Source organism: Crinia signifera, chromosome 4, assembly GCF_055691185.1.
Source record: "Crinia signifera chromosome 4, ASM5569118v1, whole genome shotgun sequence".
NCBI lineage: Eukaryota > Metazoa > Chordata > Amphibia > Anura > Myobatrachidae > Crinia > Crinia signifera.
Window position 1 is genome coordinate 54,814,204 of NC_139220.1, and position 12,008 is coordinate 54,826,211.

Below are 12,008 nucleotides of genomic sequence, written 5' to 3' on the forward strand. Positions count from 1 at the left end.
CAGGAAGATGTTTCCTTTACTTCTTTCTATGTAGTGTATACTGTATGTTAGCTTGCCCTTGTGGCGCCTTACACTAAATAGGAAAAACAGAACGGCAGTTTAAAGAAAGAATGGCTTTGCATCGTTCCGCTATATGAGCAGCCATCCTTTCTGGTAACAGTGATCAATCTGTAGGAAGGCACTTTGCACATGCTAGACATAGCCGTCTTGTGTCTGATAAAGAATGATTACTCATACAGTATACCTCTAAACATTTGCGGAGGGGATCATGCTAAAATACTCCTACAGTGCGAAGCTAAATGGATTTTCTTAGTGGATACTGTCTCTTCTTGCTGCTTAAATGAAAATTAGCCACCACATTGTTTCTTGTGACTGTCCTTTTTCTAGATGACGTTATATTCACTGTGTTATGTAGTCCCATTGTGCTTTTTTTGTATTATCACCATTTGTTTTCCTAAGTATGTTTTTTAATGCCTGTATGTTAGTTTGTAATTAGTCACTCACCACAGGTGTGATGTGTCTGAGGTGCTTATATAATGTGTGCTTGTTTGTTCCTGACGGAAGGGGCGGAGACCCCTGAAACGTAGGAAATGCAATAAAACACTTGCTTATATATATATAATATATATATATATATAGTAGAGATAAGCGGGTCCGGATCTCCGGGATCCGACAGATCCGAATATGGTGATCCTAGTCAGGATCTGAGCCGCCTCGGGAGTTCCCGCCTGAATTCCGGACCGAAAACGAGGCTAAACGTCATCATCGCGCTGTCGGATTCTTGCGGGATCTGGATTCTATATAAGACGCACGCGCGCCCCGCCATCTTCACTCCATTATAGAAGAGGGTGGTTGGGATCTGTGCTCCGTGCTCCGTGCTCTGTGCTCCATGCCCTGTGCTGTGATTTATTTAGTGACTGATTTTTTATTTTGTTGTAAACTAGGTGCTGCAGTGCTCACACGCAGGGGTTGCAGTGCTGCTGACTGTACACTCAGTGTACAGGTGCTGCAGTGTCCATAATACAAGGGGCTGTGTCCAGTGTGTCAGGGGCTGTGCCCAGTGTACAGGGGATGTGTCCAGTGTACAGGGGCTGTGTCCACTCTCCAGGGGCTGTGTCCAGTGTCCAGGGGCTGTGTCCATTGTCCAGGGGATGTGTCCATTGTCCAGGGGCTGTGTCCAGGGTGACGTGCAGTGTCCAGTGTCCAGGGGCAGTGTCCAGTGTGAAGGCTGTGTCCAGTGTACAGGAGCTGTGTCCAGGGGCGGTGTCCAGAGGCTGTGTCCATTGTCCAGGGGCTGTGTCCAGGGTGACGGGCTGTGTCCAGTGTCCAGGGGCAGTGTCCAGTGTGACGGCTGTGTCCAGTGTACAGGAGCTGTGTCCAGGGGCGGTGTCCAGAGGCTGTGTCCATTGTCCAGGGTGATGGGCTGTGTCCAGTGTTCTGGGGCAGTGACCAGGGGCTGTGTCCAGTGTGAACGGCTGTGTCCAGTGTACAGGAGCTGTGTCCAGGGGCGGTGTCCATTGTCCATGGGCTGTGTCCAGGGGCTGTGTCCAGTCTGATGGGCTGTGTCCAGGGGCAGTGTCTAGTGTCCAGGGGCTGTGTCCAGTGTGACAGGCTGTGTCCAGTGTAAAGTAAGAAAAATAAATAAAAGTAATAAATTAAATAAAAACACATTTTTGGAGGATGATGGAGAAGGAAATAGTGGGAGATCAGCAACCTGATAGAAGTGCTGAAGCTGCTACCACCAGTCATGACAAGGCCGATACCTCTTGGGGGTAATTTATTAAACTGCCACCCTGTCTGCCCCTGCAGTGCCGCTCTGCTTCCAAGATGTGCCAGGTTGGAAGTGTAAGGACCACATGTATGTGATGCCCACTGCTGTCGCTTAGCTCAGTCATCCAGCTACCTCGGTATAACCTTTTGGCCCAACTACAGTAAATTAAAACAATTTTGTGAGCTGTGAAGTGATCAAAATTTACTAGAAATGAGTGGAAACTAATGTTATTGAGGTTAAAAATACTTTAGGGGCAAAAACAGGCCCAAATTATGTTATTTTAGCCATTTTTAGCATTTTTTCATCAAAATCCAGATCCAAAACTAAAACCAAAACCCTCAAGGGTGGTTTTGCCAAAACCAATCCAGATCCAAAACACGAAGGGAGATTCAGATCCAAAACCAAAACCCAAAAAAGTGGCCGCCGAACATCTCTAATATATATATATATATATATATATATATATATATATACACACATACACACACACACACACAAACACTAGTTACCATGCTCGAAGCTAATGCTACGAAAGCTAGTAGATGTAGTTTCATGTGCTGCCAACAGATGGCAGTGTTTTGGAGTTACATGGACATTAGAACTTATATAGATATATATAGATATAGAGATAAATAGATAGATAGAGATAGATAGATAGATAGATAGATAGATAGATAGATAGATAGATAGATAGATAGATAGGTACACCTATAACATCATATAAGGATACAATGTCCTAGTGCTTTGAGCATGTGCGATACAAGTCGGCAATGCCAGGTCACACACGTTCAGAAGTGAAATAGGGGGTGATTCACGTCCATTCGGAAGGGGACGAGTCTGGCCCTGTTCCGATGGTGGGCGGGTCTACGCATGTCTGTTATTTGTATGTGCAGACCCCGGGAGCAAATGGCTTTGGTGAGTTTCACACTCGCTGAGCCGTTCAGTTTAGAGTGGGCGGGTCTGACATCACACCGGAGCAGGGGAACGCCCAGCGTTTTTTTGGCGCCCTGGTGAAAACGCCAAGTGCTCCCCTGGGAACACTTCTGGCCAATGCAATGGACACCTAAGGAAATAAAGGTCAGTATAGACTGCCTTATTTCTGAAGGGGAGAGAAATCATTCGATGGACAGCGACCATCAAATGATATCTCTCCTCTACAGCCACATGCGAGGGGATGTGTTCACGTACATCCCCTTGCATGGTACCAAGGAGGTTCTGGGGGGGGGAAGCCATACGGCCAGCTGGCAGGAGGCATTATGCTGCTTCCTAAGCAGCGAACGACCGCTGCTTAGCGAGCAGTATTGAATTACCCCCCATACTGTAGTAGGTCACTGCTTATATTTTACCAGCCAGCATCACCAGAGAACTGCGCATCTCCCTCCCAGTTTCTTACTGTATTGTATAATAAAACACTGTACAGTGCATACCTTTCCTTTGTCAAAGTACCCGATGATGACTCCATAAAGGTTCTCCTTCAGCTGCCGGTACGTTTGTGAGCTCTGGAACTCTGTCTGCATGACCTGAGGTGAACACTGCTCATCTGACCACTTAAAGAGAGCAAGGCCCAGACTTAATAGACATGCCACATATGATATACAGTATTTAGACATGGACATGGATATTTAGTTACTTAATAATAATTATATCAAATATCCATACAATGCACTTCGTGTGCACTAGGCCTACAGCATGATTTATTTAATACAGAAAGCAGGCCTGGCAACAGACAAGGTCACAGCGATACCTGCAGGCACTATGGCCCAGATGCGGGCTGCAGAAGTGCTGGGGGTTAGGGTTTGCGTTAGTGAACTACCAAAATTTCTCAAGATTTTTTCACCATTGCAATCTCGCTGGCAGCATTTTGGGGTATGGGTCATTGGGTCCACCAAATTAAGGTCGACATACATTGGGTCAAGCACTGAAGGTCGACGGGCCTTAAATCAACACATGAAAAAGGTCAACTTGCTTAAGGTCAACAGTACAAAAGGTCAACATGGGGTTTTCACTGTTTTTTTTTTTTACTCAAATGTCGACACAGAAAAAGTGCACCACGTCCCCTCACATCACATGGCTCGCCATGCTTCGACCCGGTGCCTCACTATGCTCGGCACACTATTATATTCTCCCTCCACACCCTAGTGCAGGCTAACCTTGACACTCCAGCTGTTGTTAAACTACACATCCCAGCATGCCCTGCTACAGTTTTACTACTTGGCCATGCTAAAACTGATGCAGGGCATGCTGGGATGTGTAGTTCAGGCTCATCTGGAGTGTCAAGGTTATCCATCACTGCCCTGGTGGAGCATGAAATACCGCCTGTCGGCACAGGTTGGCTCAATAAAAATGTGAAAAACCCATGTCGACCTTCCAAATGTCGACATAATGCTTGTGTTGACCTTTTGACCCTATCGACCTTAGACATGTCGACCCTTTTCATGTGTCTACCTAAGGCATGTCAATCTTCAGTGGTCGACCCAATGTATGTCAACCTTAATATTGTCGACCTAACGACCAAATACCGCATTCTGAGAGTCGGGGTTCTGTAGAGAACTCAACACAAACACTGAATTTATGTGGAATATATTACAGAACATAAATACTGTTACTTTAATCATAATGACATGTTATAACAATATAGGAGACGCAAATTAACTTTTGAAGCATGATAATTACTGTTGTTTTGTTAATTAATTACATTTCCTAAACATCACTTCTGTATTTCACAGACCCTGACCTGCCTCACTTGTATATAGCCAGTGGCATATGGAGTGTTTGATCACCTCACGAATATGGGGGTTATTCAGACTGATCGCAAAGCTACTTTTTTAGCTAATAGACAAAACGTGTTGCACTGCAGGTGGGGTAAATGTAACATGTGCAGAGAGTTAAGGTGCCCATACACTATGCGATTTTGGGCCGATTTCACCCGATTTCAGCACTTTATGCTGATAAATTAGGTGAAATTGGCCCAAAATCGCATGATTGCGACATTTGATCCGATTCGCAGTCTCGTGCGCATCACACTGGATCAGGAGGTCGGACGTGCAGCATGTACACCCGACCTCCAGCAGCGGGTGGGCAGCGGCGGCTATTAGAATTTTTAAATAATGTGTCAAATGACTGGAAGGCAGTCCGCTGATTGGCTAAGAGTGTTGTCTCTCAGCCAGTCTGAGGCTGACCAGTCATTTGACACATTATTTAAAAATTCTAATAGACGCCACTGCACGTCTGCTGCACTGATCAACGCAGCTGCACCCGCCAACCACCCCACTGCTCCTCACTGCCACTGCACCCACATCCTGCCCCCCTCCCCACTGACTGCTCCTCACCAACACACCCACCCCACTGCTCCTCACCACCCTTAAGCTCCCCGGTTTTACGTGTGATAAATCGCATGCGATTTATCCCATGTAAAAGATGGCACATCAAGTGCCAAATTGTATGTGAGCCTCCTGGGGAGCTGCCGGGCTGCTCGCAGGAGCATTGGGTCTGACTTGTCCTTAGGACAAGTCGGCCTAATGTATGGGGGGCTTTAGATTTGGGTGGGGTGTGTCCAAACTGAAATCTTTCTCATACCTGCCGACTTTTCAAAACTCCTCTCCGGGAGAAGCCCGGAGAGGAGTGAAAGGGGAGCGGGAAGAGGCTACATTGTGGGGGCGGGGTGAGGCTGATGTCACTAAGCCCTGCCCCCATGACTGTAGCTAATTGAATTATTGTATTAAAAAAGAATGCACTCACCTTTAGGAGCCTTGTGTGAAGTAAGAGGGTGTACGCGGCTTCTGTGTAATTCTCACAATCCAAGTGAAGATCTCTGAGCTTGTACACGTATCTGTAAACCACAATGATTAGGTCAGCCTCTAACTACTGCCCCCAACCTTCACACTTCTTTATAAAACATCAAATACATTTTCCATTTGCTACATTGTAATATTAACTAACACAGGATACATACAGTAATTCATTTGCTGTTTGCTTGCACTCACATATTGCCTGTCCCAAGTTTCTACTTATGATGAGAAATATTCTGGACACAACACTAAAAATATATTAGCTGAATTGAAAACAGAAATTGTAATTCATGATGAGCTGATTGAATAATTTATACTACAAGACATATTGGAATCATCCTCTATTGATAGCAGTATTTCTTTTTAGACAAGATTCATCGCAGATTACCCATCAATCATCTTACATGGGTTGTTTCCTAGCTCATCCCTCCACCTCTCACCCAAAGCAGAAGTGATTTGTGTTTCTATTCTGCATCTCATTATTTCCTGATTTCTGTTGATTAAATGCATAGAACCAACTTAGCTGTAAAGTTAAGTTATTTGGGTTTCTGCACAGAAACAATAAAACACCCACATCTAACTCTTGCTGCACATGTTACATCAGCCCCACCTGCAGTGATTGCAGTGAGAGTGATTGTGCCTTTGCGAGTGAACCAGAATATCCCCCTTAGCTCTAAAATGTTTATTGGTAGGTTTGTGTTGGCAAAAAACCCGAAGTACACCCACCAAAATTCCACCAGAATCTGAGCTGCAAAATACAAAAATCACTCCTTCCCTTCTGAGTCCTGCCATGCACCCAAATGGTATTTTTTGGTCACATGTGAGGCATTGTCGTACTCGGGAGAAATTGGGGCACAGATTTTGGGGTGCTTTGTCTCCTTCATTCCTTGTGAAAATGAAAAATTTTGAGCCAGAACTGCATTTTTGTGTAAAAAAATGTAATTTTTCATTTGCACAGCCCAGTTGTATCAAAATTGGTGAAACCCCTGGGGGTTTGAAATGTACACTATACCCCTAGATGAATTCCCTGAGGGGTGTAGTTTGCAAAATGGGGTCACTTGTGGGGGGCTTCCACTGTATTGGTGCTTTGGGGGTCTTGCTAATGCGACATAGCACCCACCAAAATTCCACCAGAATCTGAGCTGCAAAATACAAAAATCACTCCTTCCCTTCTGAGTCCTGCCATGCACCCAAATGGTATTTTTTGGTCACATGTGAGGCATTGCCGTACTCGGGAGAAATTGGGGCACAGATTTTGGGGTGCTTTGTCTCCTTTATTCCTTGTGAAAATGAAAAATTTTGAGCCAGAACTGCATTTTTGTGTAAAAAATTAAATTTTTCATTTTCACTGCCCAGTTGTACCACAATTGGTGAAACCCCTGGGGGTTTGAAATATACATTATACCCCTAGATGAATTCCCTGAGGGGTGTAGTTTGCAAAATGGGGTCACTTGTGGGGGGGTTCCTAACTTTTAGCATCTTATGGTGCCTAGAAACCTACATGGTGCCTAAAAAATAATCTCATAAAAAGGAGGCTCCAAAATCAAGTAGATGCTCCTTCTATTATGAAGCCTGTGGTTTGGTCAACGTGCACACTAGGGCCACATATACAATATTTATGAAAACAAAAGAATTGGGGGAATCAATTTTTAGTCACATTTCTCTAGTAAAATCTACTGTGTTCCTTAGAAAAATGTATTAAAATTGAAAATCTGCAAAAAAAATGAAATTTTGAAATTTCACCTACACTTTGTTTTAATTCCTGTGAAACACCTAAAGGGTTAACAAACTTCCAAAATGCTGTTTTGAATACTGTGAGGGGTGCAGTTTTTGAAATGGCATCATTTATGGGGGTGTCTCACATACAAGTCCCTCAAAGTCACATCAGAACTGAACTGGTCCCTAAAAAAATCAGTGTTTGAAATTTTCTTGAAAATTTGAGAATTTGCTATTCATATTTTAAGCCTCCTAGTGTCCAAAAAAATTAAAAGGAGGTTGAAATAATGATGGCAACATAAAGTAGACATATGGTCTATGTTAGTTATTAACTATTTTGAGTGGTATGATTATTTGTCTCACAAGCAGAAAATTTAACATTTTGCAAATTGCAAAATTTTCTATTTTTTTACGACATTTTGGTATTTTTCACAAAAAAACACAGACTGTATCGACGAAAATTTACCACTAACTTGAAGTACAATGTGTCACGAGAAAACAATCTCAAAATCACTGGGATAAGTAAAAGCAAAAAAAGTTATCCCCACTTAAGTGATACATGTCAGATTTGAAAAAAAGGGCTCTGTCAGGAAGGCAAAAACAGGCTGCGGCGGGAAGGGGTTAATAACATAATTATTCCTGTAAATTTGAATTTAAAAAGAAAGGAATAGTGACCAGATGCCCAATATGAAATAATTAGTAAAATGGTGCTCTTGTCTGAAATTATGTTGTGAAGTATAAAAATAAAATAAAACCAAACAAAGAGACTTTGTACTCAAGTGACCGCCTCACACCGCTACAATCTACACCTGGCTGCTCAAGCTGCCGGAACAGTTCAATGCAGAAAGAAGGATTCCCTCAACCCTTCGCCACAATAAATAGATACAAATAATATGCATTCAACTTCTCAGCGCTAAGGTAACTGAGTTTTTACCCTTATTTTTCCAATGTAGGGTCATCCATTGGATGTACATGCAAAATAATAAATAATAGGTATGGCATGGTGTAGTACACTTTAATAAAACACATAAGACATGGCAGCATATAAACTCCAAAGAATTCACACACAATAAAAAACAGAACATCGGTATAGTACCGGCTGAGGTGGAACTGACAGGCAGTTCTTTTTAGGCACAAGTGAATGTCCCGGGCATATACTGGTACGGAGTCCCATGGTTCCAAATGCAGCCGTCTGCAGATGCTGGTGTGGTTTTTCTCAGGATATTTCCCCCTGACCAACGCGTTTTGATTCCTACCTGGGTTCTTTGTCAAGGTCCAAAATTAAGGAATTATTAAACTGTACTTCACCATGGCATAAAATGTAACTGTTTCCAAGTATTCTTTTGAAAAAGGGTGAGAAATAGAAAACCGTGTACGTATTTGGAAATTTCAATCAGGCTTTTGCCAAGCCAACTCTAGAAATGCTGCCAAATGATGAAGCTTGGAGGCGTATATTCACAGATCCAAGGCATTTTCGGGAATTAGATGGATCCCTCCACAATTCAAAATAACAATGTCAGCAATATGGGTGTATTAGAAATGTTGATTAATATACCATCTATAGGCTTACATAGAAAATATTGTAGCTTGCTTTTCAGTTAACATTTATCTAAATTGAATTGTATTAATATAATGTATTAGACTCTTTAATTAGTTGACAGATAAACTAGCAACCTAATACTCAAAACAACACTATTCCGTTACTGAAGTATAGTAAATACAATAAAGTATTCTTACCTTATATACATTGCTTCCCGGTTTATGTCCTTGTAAAAATTCTAAGCGGGAAAAAAATACTGGATTAACAATTGTTTTAGTATAAAATATTCTAGTCTAATCATGCACTATGATCCCTATTGAGAGTAAGCAGTATACATTAAAGTATTTTTCATTCATACAAAAAATAAAAATGAATACAGTATATTTGCACCCTACGAACCATGACATGATTTGCCAAGGTGCAAATTTACTCGTTTTAATTGGATAAAAGCCCCACTTTTGTGAGTCTGTAGTTGGCTGCACCTCCTGCAGTGTAAGTAGTTCCAAAAAGATTTTTTACAGGTACATTTGTTTATTGGTACCAGTGGACCTATAATACCCAGTCATGCTGGCACTTTTGGTTTTTCGACTGCCATCATGCCCTGGTAGCCTTGCTGAAACCCGTAGCCCATCTGTAAAGAATATTATTTATACAGGTTGAGTATCCCGTATCCGAGTATCCGTTATCTGAATTATTCCGAAAACCATACATTCCAGAAAGTGAAAAAAAAAATATTTTTTTTGCTAAAAACTCACTGGGGACATTTGTAACAGCACTACTGAGGACGTGATATGTAACTGGCACTATATATGTACAAGAAAATGATTGCTTGACATTCAAATTCAATATCTGATATAGTACACAAATTTTGTTTCATGTTTTGAAACCTTCTTTTTGAACAAATAAAATATTTTTGTGTGTATTTTATGTGGTAATAAAATATATTTATGTGTATTTTATGTGTTTATACAGCATACATGCAAGATACTTTAAAATACATAATTAAAATATTAAAATATTCCGAAATACGGAATAATCCGTTATCCAAAATTCTCCTTGTCCCGAGCATTTTGGATACGGGATACTCAACCTGTACTGTTATTTACTCATCTCTATACCCACAGATTCCTAGTGCTATTGGCACTAGGGCAATTCATACCTGGTAAGGAGACCCAAATTATTTTTTGAGAGCACCACTTCCTTGGAGAACCTAGACCAGGTGCCATCTGGTATGGATATGTGGAATCATAGTAGGTGAACCCCTCTATGGCACCATAAGTCAAGGCTGTCAAGCCTAGTGTTAGTAATGTTAACAGCTGGTGGAACCTCTTTATCCCCCTGGTTATACTAGCTTAGGCAGAAACACTTGAGCTGGTAATGCTTAAGGTGAAATCCCTTGTACATTAAAGTATTTCAATATTTCCAACAAATACGCTCTAATAAGCGATGTGTGGCTTCGTAATGCGGCACACAGAACGTTGCCTCAAACTCACAGCTTATTCATTTGGGGAGTACTCTTTGTGCAGGCATCCTGATTGCATGCAGTTATGCAATGATCAGATCAATCAACAAGTTTTATATCAAAAATGTTTCTTCTTTTGTACAACGAAAAGACCAGTACAGACCAATGTGCACTTTCACTGTTTCCTCAAAGATCACTAAAATCAAACCTTCTTAATGTGACCTGTAGTGCCCACTAACAGCAAAAGCGTATTGTTGTTGTTGGTAATATTTCAGCAGATGCCTTAACACCCAATGATAATGCTTCAGCAACTTTACTGTTGACTGGGCTTGATACCTCACCAGTGCATATACACATACTGTATATGAAATTGCTTTTGGAAATCAAAGTAGCACCTCCATACACAAGAAAAAGTTTATATCAATACAATGTAGAAGGGAAAAAAAACAAAATTTTCCACAATCTATGCTCAAAGTTTCCATCTTTATGCATTTTTGTTCATTGACTGAACTCTATCCCTCCCTGTCAGACCCTACACCTCTCTACAAAACTTTAAACGGCCTCTCAAGACCCACATTAATCCTGGCCATCCCTCATCATAACCTTCTATTCCCTGCTCACAGCCTACCTAAACATGTGCACAGTGTCTATTCCATGCTTCTCTGTTCAACAAAGCATCAACGGGCATTGGGGCCTCCCAACTGCCCACCACCCCCAAGTTGGGGCACAAAATGTGAGAAAAATTGGGACTTGGGAGTTATGACGTAACGGATGAATAAAATCAATTTAGTGCTCACTTTCATCATACAATTATAGTTTGGAGATAATTATATTTTCAGTGCATAAATTCAGTGATGGGAGAACAGCAAAAAAAACCAAGCACCTGGGCAAGACCATGTTGCGCTGCAGATGTAAAATGTTCAAAAGAGATTTAGATATGTATGGGAGGATTATGATCAAATCTAACTTGCAGTGTGCAAATAAAACATGTGTTGGCTACAGGTAAAGGCAGGCAATACATGGCTATGCAAGATTAAAAAAAAAAAATATTTTTGCACTTATCTTATTAATGGAATCTGAGAAGCATGGTTGGCATAGTAACTAGCATTACTAGGGTTCCAATACTACCAAGACCCTACCTGTGTGCCATTTGTATGCTCTCTTTGTGTTTCAATGGGATTTCCACTGGGTGCTTCGGATTCCCCCAATAATCCAAAAACACAAATGGATAGAGAATGAACGTATGTGGAATGATTGAGTGGATTGATCTGCTCAGTGACAAGACTTTCCTTACATAAAATAGATGTTTTATGTACTGGGTGAATACCATGGAAGTGTTATGGGTGTGTAGTTCAACTTCTGTGCTGTTTCTGATGGATCTTTTGTACCCAGCATGGGATTGGTAGGTACAAGGCATGAACAGTAATGGCTCCTTACATGTCTGGCCAGAAGGTCTGATTGTGTCTGGACTGATTCAACTTCCTTCCTGATCTTCCACTGACTGATTGCCGATGCCACTGCAGTGGGGCTTTAGTCTGATGGGAGGTGGAGTCTAAATATAGGGTCGGTCCAGTGCGGTCAGGTACTGCATGCAGTTTTCTAGGGACTACATTAGCTGCAGCCTTTAAACGCCAGATAAGACTGCCATAGAAACAGGGGAGTGGCTTTCCATGGTATGCACTCTTTCTGCTATTACTGTATGGACTGGCGGTGTCCGAGAGAAAAAACACG

General features: G+C 41.8%; 1 protein-coding gene across 4 annotated transcripts in view; it reads right to left on the reverse strand.

Moving 5' to 3' along the window:
- Positions 1–12,008, reverse strand: part of DOCK2 (dedicator of cytokinesis 2) — a 707,149-nt gene that overhangs the window by 128,316 nt on the left and 566,825 nt on the right. For all 4 annotated transcript variants that reach the window (XM_083181781.1, XM_083181779.1, XM_083181780.1 and 1 more), the window contains exons 36-38: positions 9,013–9,053; positions 5,510–5,600; positions 3,199–3,318 (exon numbers count right to left, since the gene is read on the reverse strand). In XM_083181781.1, coding sequence (XP_083037907.1) covers positions 3,199–3,318; positions 5,510–5,600; positions 9,013–9,053 — 252 coding nt within the window. The remainder of the gene's footprint in view (positions 1–3,198; positions 3,319–5,509; positions 5,601–9,012; positions 9,054–12,008) is intronic.